The 21438-nt window shown below is 49.1% G+C and overlaps 1 protein-coding gene across 2 annotated transcripts in view; it reads left to right on the top strand.

The window, feature by feature from the left end:
- The window catches only part of LOC149359184 (uncharacterized), a 43317-nt gene that overhangs the window by 1183 nt on the left and 20696 nt on the right, over window positions 1-21438 (top strand). For both annotated transcript variants that reach the window (XM_089568990.1, XM_089568989.1), the window contains exons 2-4: window positions 7459-7582; window positions 13342-13424; window positions 14553-14614. In XM_089568990.1, coding sequence (XP_089425116.1) covers window positions 7459-7582; window positions 13342-13424; window positions 14553-14614 — 269 coding nt within the window. The remainder of the gene's footprint in view (window positions 1-7458; window positions 7583-13341; window positions 13425-14552; window positions 14615-21438) is intronic.

Here is a 21438-nt window from a genome sequence, read left to right as displayed (position 1 = left end):
CACCAACTCGAAACTGAAACTGCGGCAGCTGTGTAACACGTAGCTCTTCGAGTGTAAGGATATCCGTGCCATCGTTCGCCTTCTCTTTGCTACATGAAAATTCGGTTTTAAGATGGCGTAGCCTCATTGTCGTTTAAATACTTCTCCTGCACGCTCGGAAGAGAAGAACCAGACAGGAACGTAGTGTTTAATGTACGTACTTCTTTGCCGAGGCAGGGTGAAACCTGCATGCCTGTTTTCTTCGGTTTCTCTGAAATTACAGGGTTCTGCACACAATGCTCACATTTCTCGCGTTCAGTTTGCTTGTTACTTTCATACAACAGCAGGCATTACACGAGAACAACGCAAAAAACTGACAACGAAATGGCGAAAAAGGCGACTTTTTGCATTCAAATACACAGCAGACACCCGACTTCTGGGACAAGCCAGCCGACTTCCGATGGCTTCACTCGCGCTCGCCTCGAAGGCGGGAATGCGGCATCCAGCCACCTAGTGGAGATCAGTGGGTTAAACCGGGTAGACGTGTGGAAGCTTCTGTTTAGCCTGATTGGCTCATGGTCTTGCTTTGCTGGGTCGTCGGTCCATCTGGCAGCGATATTAGACTCAGGTTAAGCTCTGATCGAGGTTAAACTGATCTGATCTGTTCGCGCCGCAGACGGAAGTTGAAGACAACAATGTGCAATGCACAGCGCGAGACTGTGTTGCAGTTTAACTTTTCACTTCCCCAGCATTCTTTTATTTCTTTTTGTTACTTAATCTGTTTATTAATAATCCCAAGAAAAAAAAAATCATCACGAAAATTCTCTATGCACCCCTCTTCTTGGCCGATCCCCATGTGTGGGTATGCGCCATTCTACGAGGTAAACAACGACAACAACAATGCGATTTGGTTCGGTTTTATGGGGTTTAAAGTGCCAAAGCGACTCAGGCTATGAGAGACGCCGTAGTGGAGGGCTCCGGAAACTTCGACCACCTGGGGTTCTTTAGCATAGCGCTCTCGTGCAGTGGACAGCGAAGCTGATCTGCTCGCGCCGCCGCGGGTTAGACAAGGTCAAGGCTTCAGCGGTGAATCGGCCTTTGCAGCTCTGGTCGTGAAGTAGAGCTAAAAAATGGCTGAGGCTTAACTTGGTTAAGCCTGGAGAATGCGAAGCATCATCGTGTCGCGTGATTTGGAGGCGCACAACCACAGCGACGGCGCGAGGTGGGCCCCCGTTTCTCCACTGTCGTGACGTTATCGTGTCACGTGGTGTGACGTCATGTATCACGTGATTTGGAGGCGCACAGCGACGGCGCGAGGTGGGCCCCCGTTTCTCCACTGTCGTGGCGTCATCGTGTCACGCGGTGTGACGTCATGTATCACGTGATTTGGAGGCGCACAACCACAGCGACGGCGCGAGGTGGGCCCCCGTTTCTCTACTGTCGTGACGACATCGTGTCACGTGGTGTGACGTCATGTATCACGTGATTTGGAGGCGCATAACCACGGTGAAGGGCTGAAGTGGTAGCTAAAGTAGTATGCTTCGCATAAAACCGAAGCCTCCCTTTCAAGGGATACAATCATGGGAGGCGCCTCCGCGCTGCTCACAACCGGAGCTGCAGCTTCGGTTGTGACAACACTGCTCCGTCATCGGCCCGAGAGGCAGTCCTGCTCGTCCCCCTTCTCCATCGTCACCTGATCCACCGAAGTGGCTCAAAAATTCATGGGGGCACTTTGTTGGCCTAAAGTGCGGTGAGGCGTAAGCCTTAAGCGCTGTGTTTCTGCCTGTGTCACTGATGTGTGGTTAAGATGTTGAACTTCGCCTCTAAGAGTGGAACGCGACAGCGTCTTGCAACGCTGGCAGGGAGTTCACAGAACGCCATCGCCCTTCGGCTCTGCGCCTTACTCGTCGGTAAATTGGTTTTTGCGGAAAGGAAATGTTTCTGTCTCGCATATCACGGTGGACACCTGCACCTCGCCGTCACGGGAGGGAAGAAGATGGGAGTGAACGAAGACATCGTATTCACTAGACGCGCCTTTGTTCGTTCCAAACCATCGAGGTGGCATTGGTTCGATTCCCCAACTCGACCAATTTCCTACTCGGTTTTATTTATTTACCTGGTCTGAGTAGAAAGGTTAATTAAACGAATTGGTTAAAACTCAGTCTCACGTACCTGGAGCATCACTATACCATCCCTTTAATTGGTTGCATGGTTACTAGCCAAAGTACAATTGGCCCCGTTTGAAAGTCGCGCACTGTGGCGTCACGACTGTTTCGACCAATTGAAAAGCGTGACATATCTGTCGAGAACTCTTGCTTACAACGATAAGGCATCAAAGGCTTCCTCCTTAATAAAGTCAAAACGCAACACTGGGCCACTTTGTCGAGCTTCGTGTGAACCTATACAGGGTGTTTCACGGAACCTGAACCAAGGAATAAGGAAAAGCGGCGCACCGGAGCCAGTTTAAACAAACGGCATATTGTTTCCCGTCGTGTGGAGTTTCTCAGAGTAATTTTTTTTCAATTACGCTTAAATAATTACCCGAGATTATTTAGGAAAAATTTTTAATAATCACTTTTGCGTCACATGAGGGGGTTGTGACAACCGATCAAGTTTTTTGTGGCAACGAATCTAGTATGTGGTCTTTTTTCGCGGCATTTAAAGAAATTCCGCGAGATATAAAAAAAAACCACGTGATTGCACTCAAGCGCTGTCGTATTCCAGCACTCCCAACCATGTTTTGAAGGAATGATGCGTGCGCGCTGGGAGTGCCCAAGTGAGCGGCCGCCGCTGAGTTGGACGGGCTGCCCAATGATATAGATTACGAAAACGGAGGATACCTTGAATACGCGACTTAATTCACTGCTGTCCGTTCCTCCTTAGTTATGTCAGCGTGACGGTTCAATAAAAGCTCCGTCTGAATTCTGTCAGCGGCCTGCCTTTCACGGGTGGAAGAGCGGGCAAGTTGGTAATCCACCTGGGGGAAAACTCATTTTCTTAGGAGTGCGCTGTGTTTTCCCTGCCTTTCACTTATCGCAGATCACGGCGCGTGCCTTTAATGTCCCGGAAGAATGTGCTGAGGCACTTTCAAGTGTATGCTGCCCGTTCCTCCTTAGTTATGTCAGCGTGACGGTTCAATAAAAGCTCCGTCTGAATTCTGTCAGCGGCCTGCCTTTCACGGGTGGAAGAGCGGGCAAGTTGGTAATCCACCTGGGGGAAAACTCATTTTCTTAGGAGTGCGCTGTGTTTTCCCTGCCTTTCACTTATCGCAGATCACGGCGCGTGCCTTTAATGTCCCGGAAGAATGTGCTGAGGCACTTTCAAGTGTATGCTGTCAGCTACGTCGGCAGGTCATTTCCGGTCGGTCAGCGCGCACGTTTCGTTCATTCAGAACGCATTTGGCAGCGCTAAAATACAATAGCGTAAGAGCGCAATCACGTGCTTTCTTTTCCTATTTCGCGGTCTTTCTTTAAACGCGAGTAAAAAAAAAAGAAAAAAAAAACCACGTAGGAGATAGGTTGCCACAAAAAACTCCTTTGGTTGTTTCGTAACACCTTCTACGACTTAACGAAGCATAGGTGCCCTGAAGTAAATACTAAAATTTTTGCATGATTAATCTTACCTGTTAACAAATTAGGCGAAATTTTAAGAAACTCGGAAAGAATCACATGACAAGACATATTTCAATCCTTGTTACAAACTACGTAAAACGCCCTGTATATTCCGTTTATTATATCGCCCTCTCAGGAGTTAGAACAGAATACCAGAGGGAGGGCCCGTCTGCCGATCGCTTAGCACGCAAAGCGTCGGGATCCTTTTCAACGTTCGATTTAATTGACTTTCGCTGAGTCAAAACTGCATCCCGGCAGCGAGCAGTCGACCTGTACTACACTTCACCGCCCTGCCAAGGGATGAGTTCAACGAACAAGTAAAGAATTCTTCGGATGTTTACCCTTGTGGTGATAACAACTGCAGCGACAGGTAGAGTGGTGCAAAAAGCTGACGCAGAGTAGGTCGGAGTGTTGGGTCTCTCCGGGTGTGGATGTCTGCTGCCTTTTGCTGAGAGTGTTGGAGTAGCATGCAACAACGTGCGCAGACGATGCCGACAACGACGGGATGGTTTTCAAGAATGTACATTAAAGCGGTTACAATCGCCTCTATATTAACGAATTTTACAATAGCATATGACGCAGATCGCACACAGCCTGCAGATCGGATCTTTCTGAGCGACCTAAGCGCCACCGATGCGTTGATATCCAGTCGGCAAGCATGCGCCAAGATCATACTAAATCCATAACGACAGCAGTCGCCCCATAACTGGCACTAAATCAACTGCATACTTACCGCATTTTCCGGCCTATATTTAGGCCCGGGCCTTTTGTTTTCGGGTAAAACCCGATTTTAGTGCGAAAGCAGAACCACTCCAGACGTGCCAACCCCGAGCAAGAATATTGTCTTCTTGTCTTGTCTTGTGCTCCGAACTCGAGCTTACCCGAACATACCGGAGCTTGTCCGAGTTACTCGGGTAAGCTCGGAGGAGCGTCGCGCCAGCTGTAGCTAATAGGAGGCAGATGACAGGCAGCAGTAAAATTAATGATCGATCGCGAGGGGTTTCTTGGCAAGAGCAACGTGGGTCGCACCATCCATATATACCGGTGGCTATGACGAGAACAGTCACCTTCCAGTGCAGTGCGCATCCATTGCGCTGGTAGTGGTACGAGGACACGCCGGGATCTACAAATTTTAAGTAGAGAATGACCAATTCTGCATATATGAGCATTCCCCTCCAATTGAAGAACGAACACCTGCTTTCGCATGTCTACTCGATTTAACCCCTATACCACCTTTTGCCCGATTCTTGCACACACCGAGCAAATTTATTTAAAATCCGGTTAAATCCAATTTCTACCAGAAAAAATGCCATCTAGGAAACTTTGTTTCCCTGTGGACAAAAGTGAAGAGGCCGCAGGGAAATTAGCGGGCATCCAGAAGTGCGTTGCCAATACACCGATCGCTGCAAACTGCTTTTAAAGCTTTTTTATTTACGACGCTGTTTAATTCGAGCCTGAGTTCGTTTCGGAAGCGACAAGAGAAAGCACGGGCCCTGACCACTGACATATATCACTGGCATCACTGTGCCAAGCGCTACCCACGTTACCGCCACCCTGCTGGAAGGTTATTTATTCTCCGTTTAAAGTGATCATGTTGACGCTGAATGAATGTCGCAGTCACGGTAGAAAGAAAAGCTGGTCGGTGTTTCACGGACGCAGAAGTGCTGCGCAGCAGTTGATGAATCTATACGGCGAAATAATGAATGAGACAAAAAATAAATATCTGATTTAATAGAAGGTTTGCAGCGCAACCTTCCATTTACATATTGTTTACAAAACGTTGTGCAAAAAAGCGGAGCATTTTTCGATCCGCACAAAGGCGAGCACTTATCGAAAATTATCATCTGCTACAAAATATGATCCGTTAAAACCCGAACTGCGGAACCTTTTGCTGATTACCACGATCTGTAGCCGACTTTCAGCTTACAAAATATCGCCCGATTTTTAAACCCCGTATTCCGGAAAGAATAAAACCAGAAAATGAAGGGCCCTAACTATAGTCTGCAGTCGGTGTGTAGTCCGCAGGGGCGAATGTCGGCTTATAATAATATTTTACATTGTCCGCAAGTAGTATACGCTGCCAGTCATCCAGTGCCACTTTTCCCGGCTCACTTTGGCCCATCGTAGTGCGCTGCCTATCACTCAAATGATTCCTTTTCGTATACCTGGCGCACCACGACACACCACCCTTCCTGAATATTTTATTCCGAAGCCTCAGTAGGAGAAACCACTCCTATTTTCCTAGTCGACACCCTTTCCTCTGCTTCCCGCTGCTGTCCTTCCCACGCTACCAGCTTTTCTTCAGAGTTTGGCCAAGGTGCTGTCCTCGACCTCCTTGCTCTCAAGCATTCCGTTCAGATGTTTCAGGGAAGCAGCCCACATCCGTGCACATTTTTCATCGACGTTAAATTCTTTCGCCGCTTCTCGGTTTGACTTGCACGCTCGACTACATTGCGCTTGAATGTTGCCCTGAAAGCTGCTCGTCCTTTCAGAGCCATCACAACTGTTTTTCAAGTTTTTCAAGAAGGGATGCACCACCTCTGGCGTTATTCATCCGAGTTTTGCGCATTTACTCATCAATCCAAGCACTGAAAAGCGGCTAGCTACCTTGAGTAAAATTCGCTTGCAGTCAAAGCTGATTGTATATCGAAGCTGATTTAGCTATGTGAATTCGCAAAGTAAAATTTCGTTGGCACAGGCGGACCACAATTTTTTTTTTACTTTGACAGCAGGGCGGGCTTCTCCGGCTCTACAAATGACCACAAAAAAACGAAGTCATGGCTGGCCCGCACAACGCGAAATCTCACGTTTTAAACATGTATAGTCCACGGACTATAGTACAGAAAACACGGCATATAGAAGGGTCGGCCGGCTCTTCTCCTTCTGAATTAATCGAAGGTATATCACTACACGATAAAAACGCATACCTTAGCCCAGAATGTTCAGCTTTCGGTCGGCATTGGGCAGATAGTGAAAATTATGCTTATCGTTGTCTACTGATGGCCAGGTATCCCCAGCAGCCTCAACAGTATGTAGAGAGTACATGTTGTTGTGAAGGATAAGTGCACAACAAACAATAAAAAAGTTTCCGGCATGTGATTGTAATTTCCTGTCGTGTTTACTCGTGGACTGAGGGGCTGTACATTGTGTTATACTCCTCCTTTTTTCGGTGAACGCGACAACTCGAGAGCACCACAACAATGGACAAACGAACACAATACAGTGAAAGCAGACAAGGACAATGCCAGATATTTTTATATATACACACTTTTTCCTCATTACTTACTTGCAACTTTTTGTTTCTTTGTTTTGTTTAGCTGCGTGGTGTATACAACAGCTGTATACAAAAGTATACAACAGCTGTATCTTAATGGTACTCGCCTATACGGGGCAGAAACGTGAAGGCTAACAAAAAGGGGCAGCTTAAGTTAAGGACAACGCAGCGAGCTATGGAAAGAAAAAAGATAGGCGTAACGTTTAAGAGATCGGAATCGGACAGAGTGGGTGAGCGAACAAACGCGAGTTTATGATATCCCAGTCGAGATCAAGAGAAAGAAATGGGCTTGGGCAGGGCACGTAATGCGAAGGCAAGATAATCGCTGGCCCTCAAGGGTAACAGAGTGGATTCTAAGCGAAGGCAAGCGTAGCAGGGCGTGACAGAAATGTAGGTGGGCGGACGAAGTTGAGAAGTTTGCAGGGATACGGTGGCCGCAACTGGCAAAGGACAGGGTTAATTGGAGAGACATGGGAAAGGCCTTTGCCCTGCAGTGGGCGTAGTCAGGTTGATGATATGGTGTTTAACTCCATTTCGTCAGTATACTATCCTTTTCATTTGTTGTCTGCCACTGACTGAGTACGCATTCTTCAGTTGACCCGGCGTTCATCGAGTCTCCGGACCAGGAATGCATCTACCTTTGCGGCCACATTTGCGGCCTCAAGCCGAAAGATGTGGACGCCGAACTTCTAAGGGTTCTGGACGACTGGGGAACGAGGTAAGTGATGCTTGCATGGACTTCCCTTTGTCTCTATTTCAGAAATGCTTGACACGTGTTTTGTTGTAATGCGGTCCTAGAGAGCAAAATTGCAGCAGATTTAGCTTACTTGGCTATATGTGAAGTATCTGCGCTACATAGCACGTCGCGTTTCATTTCGCTTCCGAGGCTTCAGGCAAAGATGGACGGAACCGTTGACCTTAGTGCAAATTTGGGACCGCTTAACACGCCTTAAGAGGACACTGCGATAACGGTGTGTTCTAGATCCATTGCACACGGAGGGAGTTGATGAAGACGACGACATAGAATGCAAAGTGCGAGAGAGTGCTAGCTGAATACCAGGGGTGTTTTTTTTCCTCTTTGGATCTGCACCAAACCCTGGCCAATCCCCCACCGTGGCTATGTGCCATCGTGTTTGAGGCAAAAACAACAACAACCAGGCGTGACCAGTCTCGGCGGTAGCGTGGTGCTCTCGTGGAGTGGCCAGCGAAGCTGATATGTTCGCGTCGTCGCGGGTTCGAAGCCCAGTCGCGGCCATATTTATTTTATTTCTGCAGGTTTAGCTGGCTTCAGCCAGACAAGGGTTTCTCGAGATTGTATGCCTTAGCGCCAACGCACTAAAAAATAAAAGGAAACAAACCCTATCGAAGTCTCCGAGAAATCAAGGCCCCTGCTTTCTTTTAATTTGTTCTTGGTTTCGTTGTACGAAAGAATGAAGGGTACCGAACAAGAGGCGCTTCCTTACGCCTGCCTGGGTCTGTGACTCCATACAAATTGCACGCGGAGGAAGCAGCGCTGTAAGTACAAACTTAAATGTACGTACATAATTCTATTTCTACTTGCATAGAAACAGATGCAGTAAGCAAAGCGTAAAAAGACAACAGCAAGCAGAAACAGAATCCATAGCAATATGCAAGTGCCGACGAGCAAGATGGGAGCGGTACCGTCAGGCCACTGTGCCGGATGTCTTTCTTGGGTCGGCATGAATAAAACGGCGATAAGGACGACATATCGAGGGACCGACACACCATGACGCGCTGACGCGTCTAAATGTTTTTATGCAAGAATACATTTAACGGCTGGTAAAGAGAAGTTTATTATTCCGACTGACCACGGAAAGGAAGCTGCCCGTCAAAGAAAGAGGCAATATAGCAAACAGTTAGCGTCTCTTGTCGCCCGGGGCACTGATAACACAAACACGTGGGGAGTGCGCCAGGCGTCTACAGTCTCGTATCATCTCCTTTGTTTTTTTTTTTTTTTGCATACCTCTGATAGACTTATCGGCACGTGCGACCTTGTAGTATGCGTTTTGCTTGTTTTTTTTTCTCTCTCTCTTTTCATTCATCTTTTTTTTTTCGTTCTGGCCGCTCTGTTCTATTCACACAAACACACACACACGTTTGTGTCCCGGGTCCCAACACGGCCACGGTGGCCGCGTTTCGATGGAGATCCCCAGGTGGTCAAAATTATTCCGTGACCTCCACTACACTTCACCGCCCTGCCAAGGGGTGAGTTCAACGAACAAGTAAATAATTCTTCGGATGTTCACCCTTGCGGTGATAAGAACTGCAGCGACAGGTATAGGTATTGCAAAAAGCTGACGCAGCGCAGGTCGGAGTGTTGGGTCACACCGGATGTGGAGTCTGCTTTCTTTTGCTGAGTGTGTTGGAATGAATGAATGAATGAAAAACTTTATTGTACAACAAGTGTTCTTTATCGAAGAGTAGGTGGAGCCCTCAGTCCAGGGCCCCAGCGGCCTTTGCAGTCTTGCAAGCCCTGTCGATCAGATTGAGCTGCTCTTCAGGCTTCGAGCTGGACAGCGCAGCCTCCCACTGCTCCGGTGTTGGTGTGTTGTTTATCGGCACTGCCTGCATTTTCTGACAGGCCCATGTAACGTGGTAAAGCGTTGGGTGTTCACCGCATAGCGGGCATTTGTTGGCATATGTGGAAGGATAAATTTTGCTGAGTAAACTCAGATTGGGGTATGTATTAGTCTGCAGTTGTCTCCAGGCAACCGACTGCTCTCTACTAAGGTCTTTGTGGGGAGGAGGGTAGGCCCTACGGAGGGCTCGTTGGTGTTCTAAGATGGCTCCATACCGTCTAGTGACTGCGTCCAGTTCCCCTTCGGTGCGCGCCTCCCGGTTGGCGTATCCTCGGGCATTGGCGTCCGCGCATTGGTTCCCTTTGACAGCCTCATGGCCTGGTGTCCACGTGATGAAGCAACTCGTAAAAGTGATCGTCCTCGCCTTGAGTATGTGAATGGCTGCAGTGGATATGCGTCCACTGCTGTATCTTCTGCACGCCTCTTGCGAGTCTGTAATGATGTGTGCATGGGGCTCGTTACTCTGCTGGGTGATGGCGAGTGCAATTGCTGCTTCCTCAGCCTCGAGGATGTTGTTGGTTTTTATCGAAGCGCAGTTGATTTCCCTGAGCTGGTGATCCACCACGCTGGCTACCGAGCCGTATCGGTGTCTGTATGTTGTTGCGTCAACGTATAATACGTCTTTTGCCCCGGCGAAGCTTCTTTCGTGGAATTCAGATCTTGCCTTTCTTCTCGCCTTATGTATATCGGGATGCATGTTTTTAGGAATCGGGCTGATCTCAATGATCCTCCTGATTTCATTTGGAACGCTCTCTGTGCTATTGATTTCTTTCAAAGCGTCCCTCATGCCGAGCAACCGCAGCGTGTTTCGGCCTGTTACGGACAGTACCAGTCTTGTTTTCTGCGCGAGAAGGTGGGCCTCGATATGTTCTTGTACTGTGTTGTTTATGCCCAGTTTAAGGAATTTCTCCGTCGAAGTGTTGACCGGCAGTCCGAGAGCGCATTTGTATGCTTTTCTAAGAATTGCCTCTAACTGCTCCTTTTCTTGCTCGAGCGGTGTTTGGTAGGGGACGCCGTATAAGATCCTACTGACCACGAGGGCCTGTACTAGCCTACATGTGTCTTCCTCCTTCATACCTCTTCTTCTGTTGGAAATTCTTGCAATCATCCTGGTGATCTGTGCTGTGGTATTTGCTAGCTGTCTGACCGTGTGATCAATACGACGGTTGCTTTGGATCCACATGCCGAGGATCTTAACTTTCGATACTTCCGGAACCTTTGTTTCCCCTATGAGTGTGTTGGAGTAGCATGCAGCAACGTGCGCAGACGATGCCGACAACGACGAGATTATTATTGCGAAAGCAATATTGCTAGCACTTTTCTGCCGTCGGCGGAGGTCGTTCCTTCGCTGTCACGTGTCACGACCACGTGACAGCGTGACGTCACGACCAGAGGAGAGCAGGGCCCCAATTCGTGTCTTCGGCCGTAGTCGTTCCTTCGTTCAGCGCGGCGGCTACCACGTGAAGGATTCCTCGGCCCGCCGCGTGAGGGCGGTGGTGGTGGTGGTGAAAACTTTATTTACAACTGGGGAGTTCGGGACACACAGGCCCGTGGGCCCCCGCATGGCCCCACTGCACTCAAACGTTCATGTCCCGGAGGCTCATGACGCTGGCAGCCCGGCCGGTGGCGATGGCTTGCTTGGCCGGGTCCTCAGAACGCAGTAGGGTCTCCCAAGCCTCTCCAGGCCCCGCGGGGGAGGATCCGCCGGGCAGAGGAAAAGGATATGGTCTAGAGTGGCTTTGGGGTGGTGGCAGAGGGTACAGGAGGGGTTTGTGTGGACTTGGTGATAGCGCGAGTGTATATAAGGGGAGGGTAAGGTGCGTGTTTGAAGCCGCCTCCAAAGTGTCTGATGATAATGGTCAAGGGAGGGATGGGGTGGAGGGTAGAGCCGACGCTCGGCTTTACAGGCCTGCGTCATTTCACTGAATGAGTGCATGCGCTCCCGCGAGAACCCCAGGTTGGAGGCCGCCGGTGCCCGGTTGAGAGAACCTCGGGCTAAAGCGTTGGCGGCCTCGTTTCCGGGATTCCCGGAGTGGGCAGGCACCCATATCAACTCCATGTGGCGGGGTGGGTGAGCGGCGAGGAAGTTCAGTAAGGCGTCGCTGGAGCGACGTGCTGCGCGCAAACGCCGGCGCCGGCCCGAGGAGACAGATGAAGAAAGAGAAAGGCAAGAGCGGTTGGCTAAGCAACGCGCCTATGCGCGCAGAATGGCGAGCCCGGCAGCGTTCTACAAGTTCTCTTTCTTTCAGTCCCAACAACAAGGCATCGCGCCGAACGGGTGGTGGCGTCCGTCCCTTCCTTTACGGTGCGGTTAGGGTGTCCACCGAGATGACAGAGAATTACTGCGCCATTTCCTTTCCTCAAAAAGCCGGTAGCCACGCGTGACCTGTAGACGCGGCGCACTGCGTTCCTTCAGTTGGAGGCGCTGCGCGCTTTCGCAACCTACCAGGTTTAACCAAAGCTAAGCCCCCGACATTTTTTTTTTTTCAAGATTGTACATTAAAGCGGTTACAACCGCCTCTATATTACCGATTTTTACAGTAGCATATGACGCAGATCGCACACAGCCTGCAGATCGGATTTTTCTGAGCGACGTAAGCGCCACCGATGCGTTGATTTCCAGTCGGCAAACAAGCGCCAAGCTACATCACCTCTTCTTCCTTTCTTCTGTCACACCCACCTTCCTCCCTTCCCTTACGGCGTGGTTAAGGTGTCCGCCGAGATATGTGAGACAGTTACTGCGCCATCACCTTATCTCAAAAACAAATTCTTGCGCTTGTGTTTGACACTCGATGGCACCCATAAAAGATGGTGTCCTCATGCAACCTGGCAGGTGGCGGTTAAAGTAATGGTTGGTCGCGCGAGGTTGCTCAGGAAGAGCAACCTGGATTGCACACCTGCCATCGCAGGGCAGTGGCGCATCGCTTAACCGCTGCACCACTGCGCCAGGAGTGGTGTGAGGACTTGGCTTGGTGTAGCTTTCACCAACCATTACTCTTTCTTAATCGAATGACTGATAGCCCTGCATGTGCCATCTGCGGGTATGACGAGACTATATCCCACATTCTTTGTGACTGCCCTGCCTACAGCGCCGAAAGGCAGTCTCTCAGCCGTGCGCTGGAGCGTCTGTATCCACGCCCACTGACGGAAATGAAGATCCTCGGCCACTGGCCGCGCCGATCGTCGGCGGTGAAGGCCTCCAAGGCACTGCTCCGCTTCTTGCGAACTACTGGCCTGCATGACAGGCTGCGACTTTACCGAACACTGACTTTTTAGAGTGACTTCAATTTTCTGTTACTCTCCTTTCTCTTTCATTTTTTTATCCCCTCACCCCCTTCCCCCGTGAAGAGTAGCAAACCGACTATTCTTTCGGCTAACCTCCCTGCCTTTCCTCTTACTCCTCCTCCTCCTCCTCCAAGGATCTCTAAATGTAAAGTATAGAGTGACCAGTCCGATTTCGCCGATCTTTGTCTGAAGCGTGCTTCACCTTGAAAACTGAGCATCGAACCGAAACAGAAGCGAAAGCGCTAGCCCACCTAATTCGCATTCGGCATAATGACGCTAAATCGTCCGCAATTTTGTTGCTGAATAACTCGATCTGCACCAGAATTTGAGATTGACAGACACCGTCCAATTTTTACACCCCGAATTCCAGAAAAAATAAACCCCGAAAACTACGAAAGCCAGTTGGAAAACATATGGAAAGCGTAGGGATTTTATTTTTTGGATCATGCCGGCTATGTAGCCGGAGAGCACTTAATTGCAATCGCATACGTTCGCGTGATTTGAACCCGAAACGTTTGATTGTTCGCGGCAAGCATACCTATGCAAAAGTGGACGAACGGTTCATTTGCGCGCCGCTGTTGCGTTGCTGCAGGGGAAAGCAATGCTTCGCGGAGGGCTACCTGCCAGCCTCCATCAGCGACCAGTTCCCGAAGCAGCTCATGGCGGACATCGTGGGTGAGGGCCGATGCACGATTTGTTTACACGCACAGCTCGACTAAAGGCCGCAGTCTGGAAAGCTGCGCTGCAAGGCCGAAGCTTTCTCGTGCGGTGACGCAATATAATCGCCAATATAAGTCAATATATAAATAGACTATCAATATCTAATAATATTAATATATAATTATAATATATTATATTATATGTTATAATTATTATATAATATATATTACAATTTTATATAATATCAATATAAGCGCCAGTGCCAGCTCGTGTCTGCGCCTCGCGCATGCGCAGACCGGCTCCGGCGTACGCTCGTACGAGTATGCGCTGCGCTCATGCGCCTCGGATTGGTCCATGGAGTTGCGCCTTTAGCGATGCGTAGGGTGCCTCTATAGCCAAGCGCCCTAGCGATTCGTTTAGTGATGCCGGGTCCAGCGCGCAGCGCAGCGACGGCTGCGGCGCAGCGGTTACAGCTGCGGTGTATCACGTGGTATGACGTTCGGCCACACCTCCGGCGCTCCTCCGGTTGAAGGTCATGCGGCGGCAATCGATGGCCTTGGCGAAACATAGCGTAGTGGAGCTTTCGCTTCAAAATCAAGCGGGATCGAGCCTTCGTGGACGTGGCAAAGGGCTGCAGCGTTCCCAAATATTAGAATATGAACGAAAATTAATTACGAATGGCCCTGCCACTCGCATAAGTTTCCCGAGTGTGGTCTGTCCATATATATAGGCTGCTTTCTCGCAAGTCGACGACTTGTGTGGTTGCTTCACGAGCGCGGCACGCTTGTGGAAAACCACTTCCACTCCACAGCGAGAAAGTTGTGAGAGGGCGGATAACGAAGCGGTCAAATCTAAATGAACAGCATCAGCGAATAAGGAAATGTTGTGGCAGCGCATCAAGAGGAAAATAGGCTTAAAACATTTTTGCTGTTGCGTTTACTACCTGCGTTTTGTGTGTTTGTCAGGCTGAGTAAGAGAGGATAATTGAAGTTCACCCTTCTGTCAGTTCTGGTCCATCGTCCAGATAAGCTATGCTCATTTAAGGACAAAAATGCACGTTGAAGTCGGAAATGACGTTCACAGTGAGTTCTTCAGCCGCGACGTGTAAAGAGAAAACGTTCGAACGGTCACGTTTGCTTGCAGGTGCCGACCGAGACGAGATCGTGTTCATGAACGGCTGCATCGTCAACCTGCACTTGCTGATGGTGAGTGGCCGCCTGCGCAGCGCCTTCCACATGCAAACGCACGGCAATCGCGAAGGTGGAAAGTCTACGGCCAATAAGAACAGACGTGCAGCGGTTGATGTCTTGAAGGCAGATATATGCAAAAGGTGGGTGAACGATAGGGGAAGCTGAGCGAGGGCGCAGTTTGCATAAGAGAGGTTGAGAGAGGAGCTCAGAGTTAGAAGAGATAACAGCCAACTTACAGGCAAGGCGTCAACAGTCAGCGCACTGCCACAAAAAGGGAACATTCATAACACTGTCGTCCTTGCGGCGACCTTGGCCTTGCCTCATTTATGTACTTGTTTCCGTACTTGTGTTTCATGACGTAACAGCGTTGGGTTCTCTCTCTCTCTCGCTCGCTCTTGCCTTTTATGCGTGTCAGGCTGATACTTTAGGACGCTGCAACGAGATAAGTGGACCAGGGTGTGAAAGGGAAGAGCGAGGGGGATGCTGCCTGTCTTGTACTACATGCAGTAACGAGTACTCCAGTTAGTCAACCTTACGCTGCAGAATCAGGCCTGCGAACTCGTAGTTCTCGCCACTAAAAGCACTCTATTTACGAATCGCTTTGGGACGTTAAACCCCACAAACCAAACCAAACCACATACCCACTTTCTGTTTGACTCGAAGAGGTTCCAATTATTAATGCGTGAGCATTATAGGGGACGTGTCGCAGTTAACAGAGTGAAGCCCTAGGTGAAGCCCTAGGAATTTGCCCTGCCCACCGGATTTGGAGCAAACTGCCCACCATGGCAGGTAGCAATTAAATTATTGATTGGCCGTGAGAGGCTGTACAGCAGGCGCAAACTGCGTCGCGCAAGCCCCAGAGATGGCAGCACTTTCAATCGCTTAACCGCTGCGCAAGGAGTGGTATGAGGACTCCCAGGTAACTACGAATGTAGAGAGAGAGAGAAAAGGACGGAAAGGCAGGGAGGTTAACCAGGCGATGCCCAGTTGGCTACCCTACACTTGGGGAGGGGAACAAAGGGGAAAAAAGGAAAAAGAGCGGCAAGGAAATGAGTCTTCTAAGTGACCAGCGACCACTATGTCACAGGGACAGAGGGCAACTACGAATGTAAAGTACAGAAAAACCGATGCCATGGCGTTAAATAAAGGAAGCCGAGAACACGCCAAGAACGAAAAATAAAAGAAATTAATAAGAAATCGATGTGTGGTCAATGAGCGTAGTTCGTGACGGACTCATGCATTTCCGTCCTGTCGCCCAGGCTAGCGCCATTGAGTTCGTTTTTTTTTTCTTCTCTTTGTGCTTCCGGACCTGGAGGAGGGTGTACTTGACCAAACGATTAAGGTCGCGCTCTCTACGAAGTAAACGCGAAATCCATCGCCGTCTTTGCCTGAGAAACTCTCTGGGGCAGTGGTTGCCGCATAGAGAGGAGTCAATTCCAAGCACGGACCCCAGTCAGCGAATTGTAGAGAAAGTTGGAAAAAAGGCCGCATTATTCGATGCGCGAGACTCGTCGATGCATGCATTTCTCAGTTCACACCCCTGCTCGGCGCTGGCTATCACTTTCAATAATAGCGATAGTGAGCACAAAAAGAAATTAACGACATTCATCCGCGGTAGAGGTTGCAAGCTGCAGTTCTCAGTGTGACCTACAAATAAATGTTCCTCCTTCCCTTCGTTGACATGCAGCATGCTTGTTTTACTTCATCAGCGCTACCAGGAATCCAGGACGGCTCCTAGCCAGGGCAGCTATGTCTTACAGCAAGGCGCTTTGATGGAAAATGTCGCGTTTTTTTTTTTTTGTAATAACTTATCGTACACAGACCAGTTTTTCCACAGGATTTGATTTTTTGAAACTCTCCGTACTGGTGAAACCCATGCATATGGTTCGCGAATCAAAAATTTCAAAAGCATTCATATTTTAAACAGTATTATGGGAGTGGCGAAAATTGAGAGGCCTCTGGGGAGATGAAAACACGATCACTGCAAGGAATTCAGGACAGCCAGTGCCGATGAGCGTAGCCGCCGATCACGTTCTGTTCTGCAGCCACTTTCTTCCTTACGTCACGCATGGACAACGCAAAGCCATGCGCCTCGTGGTGGCGGCCAAGGGAGCTATATAGAAGCGCTTTTCCCGAATTTGCGATCACTCCTACCGCTTTTCTCTGCGGGCTGCAAATAGAAGACGAACTGCGCTTTCCACTGGCAAAGGCTGTAGCGGCCGAAGCAAACAAAAGAAATGTCCAAAACTAACATCTTGGTAGCTATAAATATTGCGTTGCGGCGCATCCACGCGTAGCGCACTTGTCGCGCTGCATACGCCGAACAGATCAAGTTCCCAGATTACGTCTTCACTGCCACCCCGTGCGTCTATGCGTGTGTTCGTTGCTTACGTTCAAGCTTGGACTTCGAATTTTCAAAGTTAGGCGCTGCGTGGTGCAAAACAAGTGAACTAGACCATTATCCCGAATTCCTGGTAACGTTAAACTCTTGGCCAAAAAGGTTGGAGAATTCACTAAGTAACCAACCAGTTACTTGCTACACAGATCACTACCTTCTTAGTAACTGGAGGTAGTAAAAGCAGAACTAGTGAAAGAGCTGCCTCAAGAAGCTAGTGAAGAGCACTACAGTACCAAATAAAAACCTAGTAGTCTTTGCTAAGAAAATGAGTAGAAACTGTTTGCGCATTATGTTGCTATAACAAAAAATGGCTGAGGCTTAGCTAAGGTTAAGCCTAGTCAGATGCGAAGCATATTGATGGCTAGGCTTGGTAATACATGGCTTTCCTTGGTTGAATACTTGGTTGGCTTTCCTTGGTTGTCGCCGAGCCGCATATTGAGCACGCCGCTTAGCCAGACCTTCATCCCGCTCTTCATCGGTCTCTGTGGCACGCTGAAGCTTTCGCTTCTCGTTCAAATCAGCCCTGCTTCTAGGCGGCATCCCAACACCTGGCCGCCTCGTAAGTGCCCGGAGAGCGAGGCAAGCTCAGCTTTATACCGCTGCTGTAGCGTCACGTGGTCAGCTGCAGCGCCTCTGATGTGGAGCCTCCACCGCCGCGGCCGACCGCGCGAGCCGGCAGCCCATCATCATCATCATCAAAACGTTTATTTCCACCGAAATGAGACTCCTTTTTGGACCCCCCGGCACGCAGGCCTAAGGGAGCCCTACTTAGGAGCCTCGCAAACTAAGGTCTGGTGAAGACACATTGTCTCTTCACGGCCTCAGCCGCCAGGCGGATGGCTTGTTGCTGCTTAGCGGGGTCCTCGCTCCGCAGCAAGGTCTCCCAGGCTTCTCTATCTTCTGTCCGCCCCGTGCGGACAGCACGGGGCGGCTGTATCCGCTGTGGTCGACGGGGCAGGAGTACCAACGGTAGCGGCTTCGAGCCGCACGAGAGATGCCAATGCGGCGGAAGAGTTGACGATAGCGCTCGCTTGCGTCGGTACCAAGGCCATGACGATTTTGCGTGACAGCAAAACTGCAGTAAGAAGCTTCGCGAAAGGAAGAATCTCGGAAGAGGCCAAACACGTCCTCGAGGCGAGGCCGATAGAACGTAACATAGAGATAATATGTATCCCAGCGCATGAGTCTATTGCAGGAAATGAGGCTGCACACGAGCTTGCCCGAGCTCTCTATCACCGGGCGGCCGCAGAGCAGCCCTCCCGCATAGACATGAAAGATAATGTAATTTCATACCACGAGATCACGGAACATTATAAGCTGAGCAGGAGGGTCTATCCGCCGCCCGACCGTTCCCTCGCAAAAGAGGAGGCAATTGCGTGGAGAAGATTGCAAGGGGGGAATCATATAAGCCCCTTCTGGGTATACATAACAATCTCCAAAGAGGAGAAAGACCAATATTGTATAACGTGCGGGGAGAGGGCCACTCTCGACCATGTCATATGGGAATGTGCTGGAAGCCCGGGCGCCGAGCCGGCAGCCCTCTCTCCTCTGCTGTGACGTCATGTTGTCACGTGGTCAGCCGCCGCGCCTCTGATGTGGAGCCTCCACCGCCGCGGCCGACTGCGCGAGCCGGCAGCCCATCTCTCCTCTGCTGTGACGTCATGTTGTCACGTGGTCACGCTAAAGGTCAATGGTAGCTCCACCGCCGCGCTCGACGGGCTGTAGTGTAGCTCTAGTAATATGCTCGCACTCCTATCTTCCAGGAAACGAGCGTGCTATCCAAGCTAAATTCGCAACCAGAGCGGGAAATTTTTGAAGCCCTGTGCATTGATATCGAAGGAACAAATTGTGTCAGCACTTCTTCTGTCTATATCTCCAAAAAAGAGATATCGTTCCTTAAGTGTGGTACACTACTACTGCGCGCGTGTGTTTTTTTTAGACCATGAGAAGGTTTATGAGCCATGTCTGTGTTCAGTAAACGGCAGTAGTAGACTGGCGTCTAGCTGTCCCGTGCGTATGTTTTACTCTGTCCTCGTGTCGAAACAAGCGCTAGCAAATATGATTGTGAATGTTGCTATAGGTTCTTCATACAGTGTGCTCGCGTGGATGGTAAATTTGTGTGCGCTGGAAAAATATAAAAGCTATTTGTTCAATTTGACTACCGGTCAGAGCTACCAGATGGGCTAGCCTTAAAACACACGCTTCGGCTTAGACATATTGCGCATTACATATACAAATTATGCGAGTTGATCGCATCAAACAGGGGTACAAGGCATTGATTACAGGTTATAATAATGTGCTAAAATAGAAAAAATAGAAATCACATATATCAATGAAAAATAGGCATAAAAAGAGTCTAAACAGTACACATTGCAGGAAAATTTCAAGTATAGATAACACATCACCGCGAGAAAAAGACAACGCCGGGATTGGAATGAATTTCAAAAACTTACGGTGCTCAGAAGAATTTCATCGTAAATACCACACTGTAAACATAAATTACCCATCCACAGCTTCACTTCCCAATTCAATACAGTGCTAGAATAAATGTTTTCTCCTCCTCCTCCTATAAGGGAATAAAAGGTTGTAAAAACTAGTGCACTCAGGCCCTTAATATGCTGCCCAAGTCGTGGAGTACATCTCGGTCACTAAATATGCTGAAAGGTTTCTGTTGGCACCGAAGGCACATCCTCACCTGAAAGCACAGCAGCTTGATGCAGTTAGCAGGAGACTTTTAAGCGCAGCACCGCAGATCTTGACGTTAACAATTACAGGAGACTGAAACCTCGGTTAAAGTCTTGGTAGCTGCAACCTTCGCATGTTTTCAGGAGAGCAATGTCTTTTGTGTTCCTTCTTCTGTCCCTTGTCCGTTTTTCGCGCTAACTTCTTCAACAAATCGCATATTTTGAACAAGGAATCTGTTTCCGTTGATAGGCGTAAATATTCCGTATTTTTAGCGATCGAAATCTATCCCAGGGCTCCGGCAATACACCCTGCCCCTACTAGGGAGTGCGCTATTGAGGACCACTTAATTCCATTTATAAGGTAATTCGTCTTTCTAGTACGCAGCTTCGATTCTCATAAATGTGGAGAAACATTGAAGCTCTATAATGTTGTGCATTTTGCCTTAGCAGTGTCAATTGGCCTCATCCCCACAACCGATAGACCCTACTTGATTTTGCTGCTTTTAGATGCGAGTCAGAACATAGTATTCTCGACATATATAGAAATCGAAACCCTCTCAGTGAAGCGTGGGATGCTTTAGAGCGGCAGCTTTGTGGAAATCCATTGGGCCAAGTCACTCTGGTATAGATCATTTTTTCAGTTTTTCTCGAGGGAGTGGAAGAGGTGCGATAACTCGCGTGAAGCTTATCCTCCCTCCTGCGGCAACTCCTCTCCGACCCTCCCAGCAGAGGCGTCATGAGGCTTCACTGTCATGCATGCAAGCGGCTTGCCTGTCCCACAGTCAGACGAAATTTTTGCAGAGTACCGTATTCCTCTTCTGCCGGCTTTGGAAGGAATATAGCTGGCGCCAGCCAATGGTCTGTTGTACAACAAGCAACTTCGCGGTATACTGTATCGCTCCGTGTTTGGCTTGGTTTATGGGGTTTAACGTCCCAAAGCGACTAAGGCTATGAGAGACGCCGTAGTGGAGGACTCTGGAAATTTCGACCACCTGGGGTTCTTTAACGTGCACTGACATCGTATAGTACACAGGCCTCTAGAATTTCGCCTCCATAGAAATTCGACCGCCGCGGCCGGGATCGAATCCGCGGCTTTCGGGTCAGTAGCCGAGCACCATAACCACTGAGCCACCACGGCGGCCTATAGGCTAGCCTTGCTGGTAAAGCAAACTTAAGTGAGGGTGTCTATGGACCACTTCGAAGGGCAGTCAGGTCGTAGGATTAATGAAGGTGGCAGTGGTTGTCACAGATATGAGGTCAATCTCCGGTATATCGGAAGCGTTCCGAGGCAGCAGACAGGTGAGCCAAAAGTAGTCGTAAGCACATTCTGTCGCTTATGAAAGGCGACGGAAAGTAGTGCGCACTGCGGTGAGGCGCGCGAAGTTTACAAAGAGTTATTATCACCCCTCTTTTAACGCACGATATGAAAAGATTCCCCAACATTTTTTTTTTATCTTTCTTAACGGGCTGTTTGCTTTCACATGCGTTTTGACTGTGTTTGACATGTAAGGCGCATTCAGAATTTGCACGAAAGGTAATCGCTAAAGTGTTATTTAAACAATATTAGCCAGATATTCAGTTCGCATTCAATTAATCCCTGTGTCGCAAAACGTTACGCTTACCACTCGAACAAACAGCTAAAATTATGAAATCACTAAGAAGTCCTACCTAGAACGAATCGGTGGCCGGATCGACAAAGCTTGCACTTTTTTTTTTTGTAACGATCGCAGTGCATATTTAATTATTTTTTGTTTGTT

Source organism: Amblyomma mixtum, chromosome 2, assembly GCF_055824585.1.
Source record: "Amblyomma mixtum isolate Tamu chromosome 2, ASM5582458v1, whole genome shotgun sequence".
NCBI lineage: Eukaryota > Metazoa > Arthropoda > Arachnida > Ixodida > Ixodidae > Amblyomma > Amblyomma mixtum.
The sequence above is the reverse complement of the archived record's forward strand: the minus strand, read 5'-3'. Positions and strand labels throughout refer to the sequence as shown.